This window comes from Zingiber officinale, chromosome 11B, assembly GCF_018446385.1.
Source record: "Zingiber officinale cultivar Zhangliang chromosome 11B, Zo_v1.1, whole genome shotgun sequence".
NCBI classification, from domain to species: Eukaryota; Viridiplantae; Streptophyta; class Magnoliopsida; order Zingiberales; family Zingiberaceae; genus Zingiber; species Zingiber officinale.
This window is the reverse complement of record NC_056007.1, coordinates 80,501,886-80,524,339: the sequence shown is the minus strand read 5'-3', so window position 1 is coordinate 80,524,339 and position 22,454 is coordinate 80,501,886. Positions and strand designations below refer to the sequence as shown.

General features: G+C 41.0%; 1 protein-coding gene across 1 annotated transcript; it reads right to left on the bottom strand.

The window, feature by feature from the left end:
* Positions 1-1,594: 1,594 nt before the first annotated feature.
* LOC122034084 (36.4 kDa proline-rich protein-like) lies at positions 1,595-2,110 on the bottom strand. The gene has a single exon (XM_042593213.1). It carries the CDS (start codon positions 2,108-2,110, stop codon positions 1,595-1,597), a length of 516 nt encoding a protein of 171 aa, XP_042449147.1.
* Positions 2,111-22,454: the final 20,344 nt, after the last annotated feature.

Here is a 22,454-nt window from a genome sequence, read left to right as displayed (position 1 = left end):
CTGCGGTCTAAGAGTAGGTAGTCTACCAATCTCCCTCATAAATACATGAGAAATAAAGGAATGCGAACTACCAGTATCAATTAATATATTAGCAAAAAATGCATAAAGTAAAATCGTACCATGGAAAATGGATCTGTCGGCCCGCTGTGCATCCTCTCTGGTAACCGAGTGAATTCTTCTAATCTCTGGCGGGGGTGGAGGTGGTAGTAGTGCCAGAGGCTACTGTGCATGAGCCTGAGCCTGCCACTGAAGAGGTGCCGGATATTGTGCCAGAGATGGATATGAGGGTTGTGACTAATACTGAACCGGTGGCTGGGGCTACGACTGGTACCGAACCAGTGACTGAGGCTGTAGTTGATACTGCACTAGTGACTGAGGCTGTGACTAGTATTGAACTAGTGGCTGGAGTTGCAGCTGATATTGCACCAGTGGCTGAGGCACCGATTGATACTGCCCTTGCGTCAGATACTAAGGTCCCGAAATAGAACTTCATGATATCGTATGAGCATTGGAGTGCTCCTGTCCGTGCATGACATATGCAATTCCTGCATGGGGGGGGGGGGCTGTCCTCTGCTGGTGATGTGAAGATTGGGCTTTCTGCCCTCCTCACTAAGTCCCTTTCTGACGAAACTGTCCTCCTTAAACAGAAATCCTAGATGCCGCATGCTGTGCCTTCAATGAATAATCTCGGCTCATGTGCCCAGGCAGTTTGAAATAATAGAAAACTGATTGTCCCAGGGAGCAGACTGATATGATGTGATCTCTGGACCCACATCGGGTGCAATACATGTTACTGGAGGACTATTTTCAGTTCTGCTGAGAAGACCGAGAACATCCTGATGAAATCCGCCCTGACTTCTGTGCCCAGGCAGTTTGCAATAATAGAAAACTGACTGTCCCAGAGAGCAAACTGATGTGATGTGATGTCTGGACCCACATCGGGTGCAGTACATGTCACTGGAGGACTATTTTCGGTTCTGTTGAGAAGACCAGGAACATCTTGATGAAGTCCGCCCTGACTTCTGAGGCCGACCAGATGCCCCAGAAGTACCTTGACCTGACTGACTGCGACCACTCTGCTGTTGTCCGGTAGCTTGTGGTTGCTGAGTTTGTCCTGAAGTCCGATTTGTCTGCTTACTTTTCTTGTCCGCATTCACTCTCTGCTGAGCCAACTCAATCATAAGGGCTCTATCCAATGCCTTTATGTAAGATGAATTACCAAAACTTGCAATCTTCACTTGAAGATGACCATCTAGTCCCTGGACAAACTGAAGCATACAAGATCTATCCTCACAACCAACTCTGGATAAAATCTCGCTAATCGATTAAATTCATCATTGTATTCCATCACTATACGGTTGTTCTGCCGAAGACTCAGAAAATTCTAACGGTGTGTCATCTGATATGACCGTGGAAAGTATTGACTCTCAAAAGCCTCTCTAAATCTCGCCCAGGTGATGTGCTGCTTGCCTATGATCGAGCACTGCGTATTCCACTAGATATCGGCCTCGTCCCATAAATGGAAAGCAGCCAGCTCTGTTTTCTCCCTCTCGGAGCAAGCCATATAAAAGAAAGTATGCTCCATAGTCTCTATTCAAGACTGAGCCATGCTCAGATCGGTCTCCTCGTGGAATAGCGTGAATCGGCTTTTCACCGACTCTAACAAAGCTGGGATCCAAGCTCGTGCCGCAATCATATCAGTAGGATGAGTAGGGATCGTCGCAGGAACTGACGGAACCACTGGAGCTGGTACTACAAGTGGTACCACTGGATAGGCCGGGGAAGGTACCCCTGGTGTTGTTGCATAAGTCGGGGTAGGTACCGCCGGTGGCACTGCAGGTAAAATATAGGTAGCAGCAATTGGAGGTATGATAGGTGGTGGTACCAGATAAGGAGCAACTGGTACTGCTGGTGCGGGTGTCGGGTATGCAGTAGCAGACACAGGTGGCGGTGGTGTCGGGTATGCAGTAGGCACGGCTGGAGTAGGTGTCGGATGTGTCGAAGGTGGTACCGCTGGTGGTACAGTGAATACTATAGGGGTGGGTTCGACAGGTACGGTTAAGATGGGTACCTCTGGAGAAGGAACCGTCAGAATCCGAGAGCTTGACATGCCCGCAGTACCATGAGGAGTTTGTTCCTGACCGACAGGCTCAATCCCAACAGACCTCTCTGGTGACTTCGTCGCTAAGGATTCTAATGCCCTCTTGTGTGGTCGTCCTGCGCTACGTCTCAGTGCGGGAATGGGTGTAGCTCACTTCATATCTGTTAAATTATTACACAGAAATTACTACGGGTACCAAAATTATAAAATTAATCATCTTACCTATTTACCGTCTGGAGATGTTTCATCGCCAACGAGTCCCCAAATATGACCTCGTCTAAGAATACCTCAGAATTCCGAAACATAAAAATCAACAGAAATCCGTATAAATATGAAAATACCTAGATTAACTCGCAAAATTGAGCTATGATACCAAATAAATTATCACGCCCCAGAGGAGTCCCTGGCAGAGAAAAATCCGACAGCATCTCCCCTATATCAGTGACAATCTAAATCTATAAATACACAACCCTCAGAGCCTCTTAATCCTCGGTCAACACGACCAGAACATAAGCAACAATTTAAATAAACATTCCATGCAGTTATATATATATATATATATATATATATATATATATATATATATATATATATATATAGAAACACACATCACAAATATGTATATCATATAACAAGAAACAAAAGACCAAAAATAGAAAACGATCATGACACGGAGTGGGGACTAGCAATTGGAAACTCCTGATAGCTTCAACCTGAAATAGGAATAAATTAACGGGGTGAGTTCAAGAACTCAGCGGGTATCGATCAGACATGCATAGTAAGATATAGCTGTCAGCAATAATCATGCAGTACAGTCTTCTAAATAATAACAGGAAATGTAAAACTGAACAACAGAAGAAGTTGTATTCACCAGGACCTCCTATCCGGATATAAGGGTCATCAGACCAAATACCTCATGTCTCCTGTATGTATGTCAATCATATGCAACTACCAAAATGTAGCATCTAAAATGCAACAATCACAAGCAATAAATGTAATCCATGCATATAATGCAAATGACATGGTCACCCCTGACGCCAGTCAGCCACCTCACACGCGATGGTGAAGTTGAGTGGGTAAGGCTATGACAACTGTGCATTTTGTCATCATTTCTCTTGAGTGACTGAGTGGACAGGATGCTGTCGGAGTACACCTATCCTCCTACCCCAACTAAATGGGGGAGTCAAAGCTCTCATCTCCCTATGTCATAGTCAAGAGGAGGGATCCCTGCCCGCTACCACACTGCATCACCACTACCCATGAGCAGCCGAACGAAGCCCTGATAGAGCAACTGTACACACCCTGCCTGATGTACCACTAATCCATGAGTGGTTGTGTGTGCAGATCATGTAACTGGCGATGTGCTCAACTACAAAGGAGCTGACAATCGCATAACATGCAATCATGCGAAATAGTGCATGACACTAAAGCATGTAACTCCTGAAATATCAACCTCCAAATAATATGTATAAAAAGGAAAACCGAGTCCATAACAATGAGCTAGGTTTCATAAATCTAGGTACGCATGCCAAGTAATAAATCTAGGTATACCTGCCAGGTAATAAATTCAGGTACACATGCCAAATAATCTAGTAGCTATAACTGTACACGGTAATGCATTGTATGTCACTAATTCTATAAACATAAGTACACATGGCAAGAATCAAAAGGTATAAGCATAAATGTATAATAGATAACAATATGGGCATACTACGGATATCAAGTAGTAACATAGATATAAACATAATCATTACTACCAGCTATAACCTACTATTCATATTAGAATGACAATATCATAAGAGATTAGTCAAAGGTACCCGTCTAAAAAAGAAGGTCGTATCAGATAGATCCCACGTTGAGACGCTTGTTTCGAATTAAAGTCTTGCATCACATGAATAATTTATCTAATTACATATGCTACGAATAACTGAGACATACCAAAATGAATAGCCATCTACAATGTACTAATTAACCTTGGTTAATTAACAAATCAGATCTAACCCAAACCTTGGTTCAAATCCAACGGATAACCTCCATCGTTTCAAACTACATGATTAATTATCCTTAGACATACCAACATCAACTCAAGTTTAAGTTAAAACAGGAATTATAACCTATCACCAGATCACAAACTTACCTAAATCAAGAGACTTTGTTGTTGACTCGCTCGGAAATACTTGCTGCCAGTAATATGATCGAAGGAAGATGGAGCTGCTGTCTTCATAATCAAATACCCAAAAATAAGCATTTGTTGGTTGAAATTCAGTAAGTTTATAGTGCTACCGAATGGATCTGCAACCTATATGCAGATCAGATAGGAAGAAAACAAAGATAAAGATGCTCACCGTACTCTCTTGTGAATGGAGGAAGGAATCTGGTGGTTGTGATTCAAATTCGGCAGAGCTAGGGCTTACATCTCCCTCCTTGGCCGAAAATTAACCCGTGCAGAGGTGGCACCTCGGATTGTGAAGACGAGAACTCTGTTGACGGTTGATCGAGAACTAGGGCACAAAAGAATGAAGGACTTGGGTGCTCGGCTTCTGGCGAGAGGAGATCGGGTGGCGCTCTATGGCTGGTGACCGATGTTGGGCCGTGGCGATTGGAGCAACGCGAGAGGACGCTCAATGTTTAGGTTTGACGGAGATTGGGTGGCGATGGTGAAGGCGCGAAGAAGTAGGGAAGTCGGGGTGTTGGCGTAGAGAGGGGAGTCGGCGCTGCTCGGGCAAATGAGAGGAAGAGAAGGGGTGACATCGTCGGGAGCAAGGGTTCGGCGGGGATTAGGGCACAGTATCTCACATTTATACTTAGGGTTTATTTAATTAAACCTTAAGTTTATTCCTTAATCAACTCCTACTTAAGTGGGTATTCCAAATAGGCTTCCTCCATGCCCAATAAACTTATCCCCATAAAATACGCCATACGAGTTTTGAAAAATTCTCAGAAAATTTATAAAAATTCTTAAAAATTTCGGTAAAGTTATTTGTCCATTAAACCTTATTATGATTATTATTTTGTTACGGTATTTTTCGAGGGACGAGAAGCTGGAGCGGAAGGTTGTTCGAGAAGGCCGGAAAATGAGTTCAGGTGAGCCCTATTCTGGATGGCTGAGATCACCTAATCGAGCGGAGTCGGAGTTGAAGATCTGGACCAATGTGAGTGGAATCGGAGCGGAAGACCCGGACCAAAAAGTGAATCGAGGGTTGACTTTTGGTTCTGGGCACTTAGACCAAGTCCAAGCGCCCGGACCATCCGAGTGCCTAGACCAAGTCCAGGCGCCTAGACCGTCCGGGCGCTCGGATCAGCTGGGTGCCCCTTGAGCGAGGAGGGGGAGCCTTATCTGCACGGTTCAGGCGCTTGGAACCCTTCCGGGCTCCTGGACTAGGAATTTCATCCAAACATGATGTGGCACATCCCGTTACGATGGGGATAAAAGTTTATCCCCCTCTAGGCGCCTGGACCCCTTCTAGGCTCCTGAACCCCTTCCAGGCGCCCCGATCAGGGATATAAATACATCCCTAGTGTTCGCTCTCCGCAAGTGTACGGAAATATCGCAAGTAATATAAAAGATTATCGTATCCACAGGAACTAGAATAAGCACTAGAGATATCTCAAAGCGAATTAGCTAAACAACTAATCAATTAGTTCAAATGCTAAGGATGAAAAACAAATCTAAAATGAAAGATTAACAAATAAGAGTTTGGGGTTTGAGTTATGATAAAGGGAGGTTCTAGGAGTTTTGGTTTCTTTGTGAAATCTCTTGAATGTATATGGTTTACCAATTGTTATTTCTCAATTGTCTAATATTTGTAGAAGGTTGTCGGTTCTCTCTTGTAATAGATAACCGACATAGGACTGATAAATGTACCTAAATGTGATCAATTAGATATGAACCTACGTTGTCCTTACACAGGATTGCACCTATTACTATGCTTCCCTCGGATACCAACATAGAAGTTCATAGCTTCTTAACCCATAAAGATAAAAGGATTGAATCATAAAATCTATCCTACCCTCTTAAATAATCTCATTTCCCCTTCAAGATTATCCCTCAAACGTCCTTACACGGGCTTGCACCTGTCACGTGGATCCCTTGGAAAATCGAGTGAGGGTTAATCTTTACAAAATCTATAAGATATCCAAACAATCAATCAAGAATGAGAATTAAGCCCTAATCACAATTAATCATTCAAGATCCAATCGATACAAACTAGGTAACATCATAGAAACAAAGAAATGACAAATCCACAAGAGTTTACATCAATTTATCTTACAAATACTCCCTCCATCCTAGAACAACAAGATCTACTCCATAAAATGAAGAAAGAAAACCAAAGATAAGAAGATTACAAGCATTTCTTCCATCCCAATCCATGAAGAGGAGAGAAAGAAAACTTATCTACAATATAACTCCATCTTCGGATCCAATCCTCGCTCCCGGAGTCGAATTCGCCAAGATCTCCCTTTATATTGCCCAAAAATCCTCCCAAGAATGGGAGGAATCCACCAAATCTTGCTTTCTCCCAAAGGGGGAGAAGATCCCTTTCAAATCTTCAAATAGGCTTTAAATAGAGGGGGGTTTTCGGGTGCCACACGACCCCGAGGCATGGCCGTGTGAGGTTCACACGGCCAGAGCCTTTCCCCTCTCTGCCATCCATACACGGCCGTGTGGTGTACACGGCCATGGACAACTCCCATCAAGACCTCCAAGTATGACCGTGTAGATCCACACGGCCTGGACTGCCCCAGCTTCTGAAAACCTGGCACGACCGTGTGGTGCACACGGCCAGAACACTTCTAAGCGCTGGAAACCTTGCACGGTCGTGTGATGCACACGGCCAGGGCCTTCTTGGTCTCTGGAAACCTTACACGGCCATGTAGATCCACACGACCATGTAAGGATTGGACTCTGATTTGCTTCAAAACTTGGCACGGTCGTGTGAGGTTCACACGGCCAGGCCAAGTTCCTTTGCTGTTGCTGCTATATGGCCTCTGAACTTCACACGGCCAGAGCTCCCTACCAATGCAGAGTCGTGTCTGGTACACGACCAGGTGCCTTCTCGCTTGCTTTGCTCATAAGTTTTGTCCAAGAATGTAGAATCTTCACCAAATTCGACTCCTGTGTACAAAAAATACACAAAAAGCAGATCTCCGAACAAAAAGAGTAAATATGCTAAAAGGAAAGCTGGAAGTATAAAAATGCATAGATCAAGTAAGCTCAAAGTATGTAAATGTGCGTCAAAACATGCATAAAAGTATATAAAATCTACGCACATCACCTAGTCCCAGAAGGTTTGTAATTGATTCTTTTTTAGTCTTATTCTGTAATTGAGTGTTTTAACTACTTTAAGAGGCTTCTCTGCCTGAAGGAGATTGTTTAGTGAGTTTTTCATCTTCTTTGGATTAACAACCTCCCCGATTGTAATCAAGTAAAATCTTTGAGCTTCTTCTTTATTTAATTAGTTTCTTATTCTTTTTATGCAAGTATTAGTTTAATAAAGCTATAAAGTTTGAGAAGGAAGTTTTTGTTTATTTTTATTGTGCAGGCTATTCATTCCCCCTCTAGTCGGTCACCAAGGGACCAACAGTATATCGCCAGCTTGACCGTATAGAATGCAACTATTGACATGTTCTTCACTTGGTCTTTATGTTGTCGGAGAGGCGCATTGTGTCCAATTGGCCCTTAGGTCCGACCGGCAAGGACAGTGGGCCGGGTAACTTAGTATTTGACTCTTAACCTCATCTACAAGTTTCGGGTGCTTACTGCTTTGACTCACTTTTGGGTGGATCCATCTTTATCATTGTATCACAAGTTTTCTCCTTAAGTCTTGTCAAAAGAGGCTGTAAATTCGATTGACTTGACATTTGATATTTTTTGCAACTCTCCTTCCTGACTGGGCACTTTGCTATTTGAGTCGTCGCTCGGCTTGAACGATTACTACCCTTATAGATCCTAAGGAAACTTATTTCTTCTCATTCGGGAGACTCCAATGTTGACGTTGCTCGGATATAATGTGGGCGACACTTAGCTATTTGTTATCTCTTTTTTGATCATTTTTTTGAGTGGTCTCTCATACTCATAGTGTCTTTTAATTGCTGCCATCATCATTCTGATTTCTTAGAAGTCGCTCAAATCCTTTGCCATTAATGCAAAGCATGTTGAGCATGCCTTTTCATCAAGTACCTGTTGATCATTTCCATTCCTCATTAATGCCACCTATGATTGAATGACACATGTCACACTTTCGTGCTGCTAAATGTCTGATGTGATAGGCGACTGTTAGGATTCAATGCGACAACTGCCTTTAAAATTGGGATGACCCAGATCAAGTCTCATTTTTTAAAACCCTTGATCGGACGACTTTGTATAATCAACGGCAGGGCTTTTAAATCCTCCACTCTCATCGACACAACATCGCTTTCTTCTTTGCCTTTGTCTTCATCTTCGTCTGCTTCTTTGCTCTTTGCTTCTTGTCATCAACGATTCTCATCCATTAAGTTCCTTCTCCTTTTCACTTTCGATCTTCATCTTTCTCCCTATGGCCCATTCTCCTTCTCCCCCTTCGGTTGTCCCTAGACTATGGTACACCTCCACTTCGTCGGATTTTAATGGTGACGAAGTGGATCAAATGATAATGTCCTACCATGTCCCCCCTGATCACAAGCTTGTCATCACATCTGCCTATGATTTCCCCACACTCCTCCTAAAGAGTTTCTAACTTTTTTCAAGGATCAGTTTTATGCCAGCCTCCATTTCCCAATTCATCCTTTCTTTGCTGAAGTTTATAGATATTTCCATATTCCATTACAACAACTAGTGTCTAACTCCTTTAAGCTATTGTGCAGAGTAGTAATATCGTTCCACCTGTATAAGATTCCTCTTAATCCACACATTTTTTGCTATTTCTAATACCCTAATAAATTTGAACCGGGTGTCTTCCTCTCTCAAGGTTGGGTAGACACCGTGTATTTTGATAAGATGCCCTCCTCCATCAAGGGTTGGAAGTTCCACTACTTCTACATCCAACTTTTCTATAGGGTTGCCTTCCCGACGGGCTAGAAGATGCAGCTACCTAACTCCCCCAAGCTGGGAAGATACCGGTGGGAGCCGACCTACCTCCAAGCTGCGGCACAACTAGCTGGCCTAAAATATCACATACACAAGCTACTGCTGGAGGGTGTTTTGTGTATGTTTGGGCTGAGTCTCGTCTGCGCTTGGCTGGCCTGCACTTTTGGTGAGCCTCCTTTCCTTCCCTTATTTTTGGGCCTAACTGATTTTTTCTTCTCTTTTGTAGCAAAAGTGATGTTTAGGGCTTTACTCTGTGACTCCACTAAGTTAACTGATGGAGAGCTGGAAGCTCGTGGAGTTGCCGAGCTGGAGAGTCATGTGTTATTGTTGGTCAGGACCTCGAAAGGGCAAACTGGCAAAGGAGAAACTAGTAGAGTAGCTGGGAGTGATGATGCTACCGACACTGGCAAGCTACCTCCTGAACGACCCTCCTCGGTGCCCGTAGTGGTGTATTCAGAGTTGACAACTTTTGCGGAGCCATTGATTCAGCACCAACGCCACAAGAGGCTCTGAACGAAAGTTATCACCCACTCGGTACCTTCTGCCCCCAAACCTCAACTCTCGTGTCTACACATTGACCACCTTCTGAGCGACGTGAAAGTTTCACTTCTGCTACTCTCGAGAGGGCAATTAGTGGGCCAACTCCCCCATCCTCCTATCGGACATGTTCCCCCTCTGAGCTATCGTCCAGTGCAATCATCGTGCAACCTCTATCTTATGTGTCGCCGACACCGGCCAACCGTGCATCCCCTTTCTCCACCATCCGCTATGCTCCAACATCGAAATCCAAGGGCAAGGCTAGCTCGGAGCTAATCGGCTCCAGTTCTCACATGCATGTAATGACCATCTTTAGATTGCCAATAGACGAGTGGTGTTACCCTGATCTAGAAGAGCCATGCGTGCCTGAGCATAAGATAAGGCTTCAGGGTCCCTTGGCTCAGACCTGGGCGGAAGCCAGAGCTAGGTCGGCAACCATCCCTCCTAATGAGTTGGCTGATTGGTTCAGCTAAAATTCTACGAGGGTAAGTTTGTATAGTATTTTGAATGATTATATCTTCTACTCAGCTTGACCTAACCACTTTCTTTGTATAGTATTGCGAAAGCAGAAGATTCCAAGGAGGAAGTCGACCGTTTCATCTTCTTCTCCGGCAAGTACCTTCTGAAATTCCACACTGGTTCTGCTGTGACTTCCACGGATGGCGTTTCGAACGTAGGAACTCCAGTAAATTTAGTGTGTATCAAATTCTGGCAGAACCTGAGTTGTCAGCGCTATACTACTTCTTCTCCAATGAGCTTCCCATCTTAATTCCAAGGCTAATGCTACTGTGGACTTCCATGGACGGCACTGCGAAGGCTAGCATGATCCCAATAACCTCAGTTATTCAATTCTGGCAAAGAAATTTCTGTTTCTGATTCTATTTTAGTTCTGTTGATGCTGCAATTTGTTTCCTATTTCATTTAAACTATCAACTTTGTGCCATTGTGAGCTGTAGATCAATGTTCAATTGTGGTGTTTGCTGTCCATTGGTAATGGCGTTCCAGATCCAGGCCCTTCGTGTGACGGTGAAGGGTAGTCGACTTTGTGTATGATCATGGAAGAGGGTTTAGTTAACTTAGTTGATTTACTTATTTGTTTGATTGTGTTATTTCTTTATTCATGTTTGATTATTTAGTGTTGCATTTTGTTAGTTTAACTATACATGATTGTTAATTCTGTATCATAGTGTGCCAATGTGATGTAGATTATCAATTATGCATAGTTAGGTTTTGTTTAATCGCTATTAAGTTTGTTGAGTTTATTTGCACTTGTTTTACTACTATTTTTCCTTTATGCATGTTTGTGCTACTTGTTATGTTTTTATGTTATGCCTATTGATAGATGTTCTTGTGTTGTAGGGTGACAATGTGGTACAAGAGTGTCTTCAATAGTTAAATAGGATAGTTAGATAATTTTTTTACACATGTTTCTTTTTGGAGAAGGAATCCTTATAACGTAGAGTGATATTCAGCTGTGAGTTCATTTTTGTTGGTTAGTTAGGATTTCAATATTTGCATTAGATTTAGAAAAGCCCAAAATAACACTATTGTTCGATTCTGTCTGAAAATGAATGTCTTATCACTGGTTCCATGTGAGAGATGACCCGGTCCTCTACTATACTACCTTAGTGTAGGTTAAGGGGGTCGGTAGATTAGAAATTAATTAATTTGATGTGAGCAAGTAACAGTCGTTCAACTTATCAAATTTTGGCGCCATTGTCAGGAAAACTTAGTAGTGTTCGTTTATTTTTAGACTGTACATAGGTTTTATCTCTATCTTGTTTTTGCTTTTTTGCTTTGTTATTTTATTTTTCTTTTGATGTAATTGTTAGTATCTCCCTTTTTGCTCTGGAACTTTACAGGTTGAAGGAAAGAGGTGAAGGGAGACTACTAACAGTTACACCGTGAATAAATACCTATTTTGGTCAATCTTATCATTTAGACCACAATTTCAGTTTTTTTAATATTTTTCATTTCATTTTTTTTTAAATTTTATTCTCTCTTATTTCTTTTTCTTTGGTGGTTGTAAAAATTTAAAAATATTGTTAGAGCTTCATTATTCATCTCTTTGTATGCACGCATTCTATCTCGTATATTTTCCCGTGTCTTTTGATTATATATGCATGAGTATTTTAGTTAAGACCAGGAAATCTCTTATGTATGTTATAGCAGTTTCAGAGTTTCAGTGTGATCAGGACCTCAGATTTGATGAGTAACATGGAAAACAACATTGAAAGACTCTCAAAGAGGTTTGGGTACCAGACTTGTTTGTTGATTTATTCTGCATTTGTTATTCTGATTTAGAGGTAGAATTCGAGTTATGGACTATTGTACATTTATTACCAAAGTTTCATGGACTTTCTGATGAGGATCCCAACAAACATCTATAAGAATTGGATATGGTATGCTCTACATGGAACCCACTTGGCATATCAGGAGATGATGTTAGACTTAGAGCATTTCCATTTTCACTAGCAGATTCAGCAAAATATTGGTTGTATTGTCTCCCACCCAACTCTATCACTAGTTGGATCGAGATGAAGAAATTATTTCTGATGAGATTCTTTCCTACTACTAGAATTGCAGCTATTCAGAGGAGTATTTGTGGAGTCTAGCAATTCACAGGAGAACTGTTTCAACAATATTAGAAGAGATTTAAAGGACTTATTGCTAGTTGTCCTCAACACCAGAGTAGTGATCAGCTACTGATTATATACTTCTATGAGAGATTGCTTCCCATGGACAAGAGTATGGTTGATGCAGCTAGTGGAGGGATACTAGTTAACAAGACATCTACTCAGGCCAGAGGACTTATCGAGATTATGGCGGTAAATTATTAGTAGTATGGCACTAGACCAGTGATTGCCAAAGACGTTCATTCCTTTACTAGTGTATTCCTGATGAGGATCTAGTATCACCAGCCTGATCCTCAGTATTATCAGACTCATCAGTAGGACATGTATAATTCAATTGCAAGATTCATGTATGAGAACACACAACAAGGGACTTCTGAGTGGCTCCAATTTTATCGGCCTTATTTTTAGCATCATCAGCCTGAGCAGGATCTTAAGGAGCAATTGCATCGAATTTGGCAATAACAAGAAACATAGTTCCAGGAAAGGACACATTCATCAACACAGTTACAATTGCTATCAGATCTATTAGTGTAATCGACCTCTAGGGTTTTAATATTTGATAATATGACCAAGGGTCGACCTAAACAGGACTTGATGTTTGGGAGAGAGAAGCCTAGTCAGGACTAGATGACTAGCAAAGGTAAGTCCTAACCAAAGGTTAGGCAAAGTGGAAGTCCCGGTGAGTGAAGCCAGACCCTAGTGAGTGAAGCTAGGTGGTGGAAGTCCCGGTGAGTGAAGCTGGACCCTAGTGAGTGAAGCTAGGTAGTGGAAGTCCTGGTAAGTGAAGTCGGGCCCTAGTGAGTGAAGCTAGGTGATAGAAGTCCCGGTGAGTAAAGCCGGGCCCTGGTAAGTGAAGCTAGGTGGAGGAAGTTCTGGTGAGTGAAACCAGGCTCTAGTGAGTGAAGCTAAGTGGAGGAAGTCCTGGTGAGTGAAGCCAGGCAATGGAAGTCCTAGTGAGTGAAGTTAGGCAACCCTAGGGGGAGATAACCCTAGGTTATAATTCTGTTAACATTGTTTTTATCTATTGTGCTAACTCAGTGTTACAAGGAAGTTTAGCTAGGTCGACGAGCTGACCAAGTAGCTGATACGAAGTCCAGACGGGTCGAAGGGCTGACTGGACATCTGGTAGGTAAGTTAAGGTAAGTTATTGGAGGGGAGTGACTGTGAGGACACATTCCGGGAAGGAAACATTAGGCGTCGATCCGACTTAGATCCATTTCAGAAATCTAAGTTGAGATCATGACTAGATTCCGGTCTCGATGAGACAGAATCTAATTACTGCTTTTTATTACTCTTATAACTTAACTGTGCTAACACTTTGTTTTGCAGGGTAATTTTTGCATTTTACCTCGGACTAATGTTTTTGCAGGTTGTTGAAAAAGCAAAGGTCCAGGCGCTCGGAAGGAATTCGGGCGCCCGGGATGCAAGTTTTATCCCCAACGCGCTTCGACACGTGGAGTTTCATGGTTGGATGGGCTACGTCACACTCCAGGCGCCCGGAGCCTCCTATATAAGGAGGATGCACCCTGGAGCAAAGTACAATGAACAACAAGATCTTCCAACGCTTGCTCTGTCATGTTGCGCTCCAGCGACGTTGCGAAAGCTCCTCCGACAACACACCTCATTTTTATTCCTTTGTGTTGTCGGTATTCTTTGTTTAAAGCAATTGTAATTTCATTTGTAATATTTCGAATTGCTAGTGGATTCCCTGTTGGTGCGGGAAGCATCCGACGATCGAACCGGTGTTTTGATTATGTCAAAGGGTTCAAGTTAAGTTGTTTTGTTATCTAATGAGCTTAAACAAGTGTGCAGGAAAGTCCTAACCGTGGTTAGGCAGGTGAAAATCCTAAGGAGTGGTAACCTTAGGTCCTAGGGGTGGTAACCCTTGATGAAGGAGAAAAATCCTAAGGGGCGGTAAACTTAGGTCCTAGGGGGTGGTAACCCTAGGTGGAGAAAAATCCTAAGGGAGGGTAACCTTAGGTCCTAGGGGTGGTAACCCTAGGTGGAGAAAAACCCTAAGGGGGGGGGGGGTAACCTTAGGTCCTAGGGGTGGTAACCCTAGGTGGAGAAAAACCCTAAGGGGCGGCAACCTTATGTCCTAGGGGGTGGTAACCCTAGGTGGAGAAAAACCCTAGGGGGCGGTAATCCCTAGGTCCTAGGGAGTGGTAACCCTAGGCGGAAAATCCAGTCGGTCTGGAGGACCGGACTAACATCAGGTAAATCTCCTGAGTGAAGTAGGTGAGGACGCGTTCCCCGTAGAGGGAACAGTAGGCGTCGGGCCGACCTAGGGTTTCCGGTCGGAAACCCGAAGTCAGACCCGGACAGTCCGAAGGCTGTCAATTCATTTGTTTATATATTATCTTTAGTGTTCTAACTCTGTTTTGCAGGAAACTAATACTTTTGTGCAGGGTTAGTACTGACCGGGATCGATCGACCGAACCTCCAAGCTACCCGATCAGATCTCCAGAAGCTGGACCAGGTTCGACCAGGGATCAGTCGACCGGACCTTGGGATCGGTCGACCGAACCTGGGATAGGTGTCGACTGGATCAAGCCGAGGTGTGCGGGTCAGAGGAGACTGATCGGTCGACCGAACCTTGGGATCGGTCGATCGAACGCAGGGATAAAGTTTGACCAGATCGAAGCGGAGCGGCGGATGAACGGATCAGATGCGGTGGAGATCATCTGATCGGTCGACCGAACGTGAGGATCGGTCGACCGATCCGCTTCGGGTCAATTCTGATCCTGAGACTTGGGGATCTGGATTAGACCTTGCAGAGCTATAAAAGGAGGACTCGAGGTGCAGCTCAGACATTGAATTCCGAACAGAAGTTATGCGCTCTTGTGTGCTCCGTACGCTTCAACTACGCTCTGCTGCTACAACGAACTGAAACTCCAAAGCTCTTCTACTTTCTTGTTCGTTGGTAAAACTTTCTTATTTGCACTTAACTGTAATTGCTTTTAGCTTGTAATAATTCCGGATATATAGTTGTTACCCACCGAAAACCGTCAAGGATCGCGGGCCTTCGAGTAGGAGTCGAAATAGGCTCCGAACGAAGTAAATCAATTGTGTCTTTGTATTTACTTTACTTTTCATTTCCGCTGCGTTACTTTAGTTACTCGAACGATTTCCGTAAATCGATAAAATAGCCACGAGCGCTATTCACCCCCCCTCTAGCGCTTTCAATCCATCATTCCCAACGAAAGCACTCAATGAGTGCGAGCCTTGGAGTAGGAGTCGATCAAAGCTCCGAACTAAGTAAAAAATTACTTGTGTTAGCATTGTTTTAATTTTATTTTTTTTCCCGCTGCGTACTCGATCGACTTTCGATGTTTTTAAATCGATATTCACCCCCTTTATCGACTTTCATGATCTAACAAGATCAACTTACTGCATCAATTTCTAAGGAGATGAATTGTAGTGTTTGTGATATTTCTGACCTTAATTCTGCTACTTTACATGACTCTTCTAGTTTTTTGTATCATGATGTTGTAGTTGATTCTGATAATATTTTTATTGATGATATTATTATTCTAAATATTCTTGATGTTGTAGGTATTGTTGATAGGGATGTAAGTGTAGGGATTTTTGTTGTGGGGACAAAGCCCCAAGACTCACTTCCTTTGACTATTTTATCATCCAAGTCAGCTGAGCCAGTTGAGTCTGCAGTTGTACGTAGTGACGATGGAAGTGTAGGGACAACTCAAGAATCACTTCTGTTGATTGTATTGGATCTAGAGCCAGATCTTTTATTTGACCAAGATGATGCCACATTCAATGTTCTAGAGCCTCCAGACACTTTTTAGGATGGTAAGGTCAATCTTTCTTTAAAATCTTTAGAAATTCCATGGAGGTAATTAAGTTTGATTTTAGTGGATGTGGCACTTCTTATGATTCATGCTCTGTTACTTTTGATATTATTTCTAGTATATCTCACACATCATGCGTGCAAGAAATGCATCCTTTTCTTTTTAGTGTACAAGATTTCTACAAGCATTTCATTTGCAGTCAATCACGCAATGATGCATTGTATCATTTGAAGAAGACCCTAACTTTGTATGCAATAACGAAGCTTCTGGAGTAGACACTCCAGCTGAATCATCTTCAACCACCAGAAATTTTTTTTGAGGAGACGATAGTGAAGGGAGCGAGCCTCATTTCATCTACATTCATTCCACTTCCGGATTGACTTCTGAAACTGAATCGACTCTGACCATCAGAAATTCAGGGGAGTCTGTTCCATCTTGCTTTTTATTTATCTTTTTGCTTGTATATATTTCTTTGCTTAGTTGTTCATTTTTAGTTTGTCTTGTCTGTTTTCATAATAAATTCTTTATGCGTTCTTTTTATCATTTTAGAAATTGTGAAAGGTAGTTACATTTGATTGTCAAGTTTGATGATTTATTATCATGATTAAATTCTTGGATTGCATGTGATTATAACTTGGTGATGGATTTCATGTTGATAGATTGAGAAGATAATTTTGATATACGTAGTGAGGATATTTGCAAGCCTATTATTTCCATTTATAAGTGATGTACTTGTAGTTAATATTATTCTAGAACTTGCTTAATTCTTTCAAGACCACATTATCATAGGATTGCATGATTTCTATGAAGGTTATTTCACTTGCTTCTATTCATTTCTTTTGTTATCACATGTTACTTGAATAATTCTTTTATCTTTCGTCATATCATTTGTTTCTCTCTTCCATTTATTTTACCTTATTCTTCTTTTGGATGTGGATAATTTGGGATGTTCCATGATGAGTGTTTTGCCCAGGACAGACAAAAGTTTAAGTGTGGGGGAGAGGAATAACTTAGTGGACTTAAAGGGAAGCATAGGTGAATCATGTTTTTTTATCATTTTGGTTGAGCTATTAGTGATGATTTTTGAGGTATTACCTGATATGCTAAAAAAACAAATAGAAACATATACAGATACAGAAAAAGTAATAAAAAAAGAAAAAGCAAAAAAACAAAAGCAAAACACAGAAAGAAAAAAAACAAAAAAAAAAAAAGAAAAGGGAAAAAAGGGGGGAAAAACTTTAACATATTATGCTATTTTATATTTATTTGTGGTAGATTTTTGTGTGAGTGACAATTGTTATTGTAGCGACATTGAATATTATTATATATTACGAGTGAATTTTTATTGAAAAGCTATAGTAGGGGTTGTTTATATGTTTATTGAGTTGTGAAAAGCTAGCTTGGGAGTTTGGATGTACTATTTTTTGGGCATTATTTTCTTGTACTCATATATGTAACATTTCATTATGTGTATGTTTTTCACATTACTTTACTTTATCTTCTTCACTTCTTCTCTTACACTATCATTTACTTTTATTCATGTTTCCCTTACATTTCAAATAATACCTTCATTATTTTATTGTGCGCTCTTATATATATAGTAGTGGTGAAGATTAGAAGAAAAGCAAGGATATGGTAGTGTATAAATCATGAGTAACTTGAGTGAGCTCCACCATTGTATGTATATGAGAGGAGAACTACCATTACTTACCTTGTGAGGTTATTTTATTATTATTCTCAATTTATTCATTATGGATTGAAGTTATCATGTTTGTTAATCAATATATGAATTGAATCCATGAATGCTTTGGTCTTTGAGACTTGACAATCCTAGGTAACTTTCTTTAACTATTTTTTAAGTATGATATATTCAGAATTGCTAAGGGAATACAACTTTAGTTATTTTCTTATTTTGTTCACTTGCATGAGATGTGCAAGACTAAGTGTGAGGGATTTGATTATCATCGTTTGGACACTTTATTTTATTATTATAACTCGGTGTTTCTACCCTCCTATGCATCCAATTATATATTTTTAGTGTGTTTCATGCGGTTGGATCTTTGTTAGTCTTTGTTTTAATTCCTGCACATTTTATGGATATTTTGGATATTATTTGATTATATTGCATTTTACAGGAATTGAGGGAGACGACAATTAAGAGGAGGAACACCGGGTTGATCCAATCATGGTTTGGTTAAACTTCTACATGTTTAAAGGAGATTAAGTGAAGAAGAAGCCCACATTCAAAGCCTCATTTCAAAGCCAAATTCATAAGCCCAAGAAGAAATTGTAATTGGTCCAGTTCAAATTTTGGTTCAATTTCTGGTTCGGTTCAAGCAACCGATTCACTTGAAGTTTAAAAGGGCAATCACGGTTCACGTTTTTTTTCAGCTCGAGTTTTTCTCCTTCCTTACTGTTCGTGTTTTCTTCTCTGATGCCCACAGCCCCCAAATCCTTCTCCTCACGATTCTTCTCCAGTGGCGATGACAAAAATCTCTGACAGACCTCTGTGAGCAGCAACGACATCTTCACGGTGACATCTCTGGTGGAGTAGTTCTGCTCCAACCAGCGAGGTTCCCTTCATCTCCATCCCAAGGTGGCGACAGCACAGTGAGCTCAGAATTAGGGCTTTATTGTCGGCGGAGCGTTCTTCTCCTGCAAGGCACCCTTTTCCATCCCTTCCTCAGTGGATGTTCTTTCCACAGATGACGTTGCGAAAGTAGAAGACTCCAAGGAGGAAGTCGGCCATTTCATCTTCTTCTCTAGCAAGCACCTTCTGAAATTCCACACTGGTTCTTCTATGACTTCCGCGGATGGCATTTCGAAGGCAGGAACTCTAGCAAATTCAAGGCTAATGCTATTGTGGACTAATTGTTGGCCCTTCAGAAATCTAAGGATGATTCTATACTTGCAAGTTGTATCATGCTAGCTGTTATGACTCCTGAACTACAGAAACAACATAAGCATTTGGATGCTTATGATATTGTCTATCATCTTCGGGAGCTATTTAATGAGCAAGCTAGATCTGAAAGGTTCGAGATCTCTAAGCTTCTCTTTTGCTCAAAGATTCAGGAGGGTTCGTCTGTAATACAATATGTACGAAAGATGAACGGCTACATAGAGTGTTTAGCATCACTCAATTTTATAATAGATCATGAGTTAAGTATTAACATAATTCTATATAGTTTACTAAAAAGTTATTCACAATTTGTGATGAATTATTAGATGAATAATTTGGAATCGACCATTCCCGAGATGATTAATATTTTCAAGACTATAGAGCCTTTTGTTAAAGGTGAACAGAAAACTGTGATATTAGTAGACTCCTCTAAGAAAGGTTCTAAGAGGAAACCAAAATGGACTCCGCCATGTACACCACAACATAATGGTGTATCGAAAAGACATAATTGAACCTTGTTGGACACTCATGACAGTTGTTTACTTGCTAAACAGAGTCCCGACGAAGGTAATTTCAACTACTCCATATGAGGTATAGACTAGTAAGAAACTCCTCATATCTTATTTGATGAGGATGTACTACTTATATGAAAAGGACTATATCAGACAAGTTTGACGCTAAGTTTGATAAGTGTTTATTTATTGGATATCCAAAGGAAACTAAGGATTACCAATTCTAACACTTCTTGGAACAAAAGGTATTTGTTTCAAGGCATGCTACCTTCCTAGAGAAAGAATTTCTCTTACAGGAAGCAAGTGGGAGTATGATTGAATTTGATGAAGTTCAAGAGACTCCAATAAACACTAACGAGATGCCTAGTCAAGAACCATAACTAATTATGACACAACCTCCTCGTAGATCAGGTAGAACACGTAATATTCCTAAGAGATATGAATCTCTTGAAAGAGAATCGAATGACATGTTACTCATTGAGGATGAGGAACTTGCTGATTACAAAGAGACTCTGAATAGTTTAGAAAAGGACAAGTAGCTTATAGCTATGAAGTCAGAAATGGATTCCATGTATGAAAACAAAGTTTGAACACCTGAAGGCATTACGCCTACAAGATGTAAGTGGATTTTCAAGAAGAAAACCGACATGGATAGTAATGTAATTACCTAGAAGGTAAGGTTGGTAGCGAAAGTTTATTGTCAAAGACAAGGCATTGACCATGACAAAACTTTCTCATCTGTAGCCATGCTTAAATCCATTCAGATACTCCTGGCTATATCAGCTTATCATGATTATGAGATATGACAAATGGATTGAAAACATCTTTCTTTAACGGAAATTTGCTCGAGGACGTGTATATGACATAACCCGAAGGTTTCACATCGGTTAACAAGAATAAAGTATGCAAGCTTCAACGGTCCATTTATGGACTGAAGCAAGCATCCAGGAGTTGGAATATCCATTTTGATAAGGCCATCAAAGAATTTGATTTATCACAAAATTTAGACGATCCTTGTGTGTATCAAAAGATTAATGGAAGTGTGGTCATATTTCTGATATTATATGTTAATGACATATTACTTATAAGAAATAATGTACCAGTTCTACAGTCAGTTAAAGTTTGGTTGTCTAAAATATTCTCCATGAATGATATGGGAGAAGCAACTTACATCCTCGGGATGAAAATCTATAGAGATAGATAAAAAAGGTTGCTTGGTCTTTCACAGTCGACATATATAGACAGTGTACTAAAATGGTTTAGCATGTCTGAATCCAAGAAAAATTTCATACTTATGAGTCATGGAATTTACCTTTCGAAGTCTATGTGTCCATGCACAGAAAATAAGAGGATTTGCATGGATAAGATACCCTATGTGTCTGTAATATGATCTATCATGTATGTTATGTTATGTACTAGGTCCGATGTACCGTATGCTTTGAGTGTTACGAGTAGATACCACTCAAATCCAGGATTGGATCATTGAGTAGCTGTCAAAATGATCCTTAAGTACTTAAAAAGAACTAATGATATGTTCTTAGTTTATGGAGATGGTGATATGATAATACACGGATATACGGATGTCAGTTTCGAGACAGACAAGGATGATTCTAAGTCTCAGTCTGGATTTGTATTTATATTAATGGGAGATCGTTAGTAGAAAAGAAATACAACTCGAGAAAATTTCCACTGAAAGGAATCTAGCAGATCCTTTATCAAAGACTTAACCACAAAGCAAGTTTGAGAGTTTCGTCCATGCTTACGGTTTAGGACACCGTGGTGATTGACATTAGGCCAAGTGGGAGTGATAAATTTTGAAGGATGTCTGATAGTTGGTTTATTAGGCATATTATTTTGTTGGTTTTTGGATGATTTTTAGAGAGCTATTGTATTGATGAATCAATTTGTGATGTGGTTTACAAAGCAATGATTGATTTAAGCTAACCACATTTCTTTTCTTTAATTCATAAATTTTGTCTCATAAATGAAATTTGGTTGTGTAGGTAACTCATGGAGTTAGTGAGCAAGTAAAGATCATTTGAGGGGGAGTTGGGTTCATGCAACCAAGAAGAATGACTAAAGCTATGAGAATCAATTAAACCCAACCTCAACCATGTGACTCAATCATTTGATCAGTCACTGTTGAACCGGTTCAAACAGGGATTTAAAAGCCCAGCTTTAGCACAGTGAAAAGTGGCTTCACTACTGTTCATCGTGCCACTGTCTTCTCAAGAGCGTGAGGTACAGTCCTATTTCCCATTGGATCTGAGATCCAGTTTCCTTAGTCGACGGCGAGACCTGAGCAACCGATGATCAACGCCCGAGGATCAGAGCGCAACAGGCGGTGTTTTCCCTGTCCATGATTTTGACTTCCACGTTCCCCAATCAAGCACAGATCAGAGGGCATTTCCCTGATCTGAGGCTTCCATCATCCAATGGAGGTGCCGACGACGTTTCCTCGGTATTCCGATTTCGTTTCATCTTCAAATTCACCAGCGATTTCTGAATCGATCAGATCAATCGATCATAACAAGCGATTCTGGGTTTCATTCCTATGTTCTTCGAGCGTCAAGGATTTCAGTTGATCACAAGCTTGAAGGGTGGTTCCCAGGAGCTATTAGCATCTTCTGAACTAGCTGGGAGTTCAGATTTGCTTCGTCGATTGCTTGAAGGGTGTTTTCCGGAGTGTTTCTATTTGTCAGCAGGAAGAAGGAGCTCGATCCACAATTTGAGTTGAGGAACATCTTCCTTATTTTTAATTTTTCTATTTATTTTCTCAGATCTAATGATCTGATTACTTGCATATGCAATTTCATTTCAGTTTAGAATCTCTGCAATTTGATTGTTGCATTTTATCCATTACTTTTCTATATCCGAACCTCTTGATCTTACCT

What these genes read in the sequence shown, in the direction of transcription:
- LOC122034084 (XM_042593213.1), bottom strand. Translation starts at nt 2,110, where the DNA reads ATGTCAAGCTCTCGGATTCTGACGGTTCCTTCTCCAGAGGTACCCATC.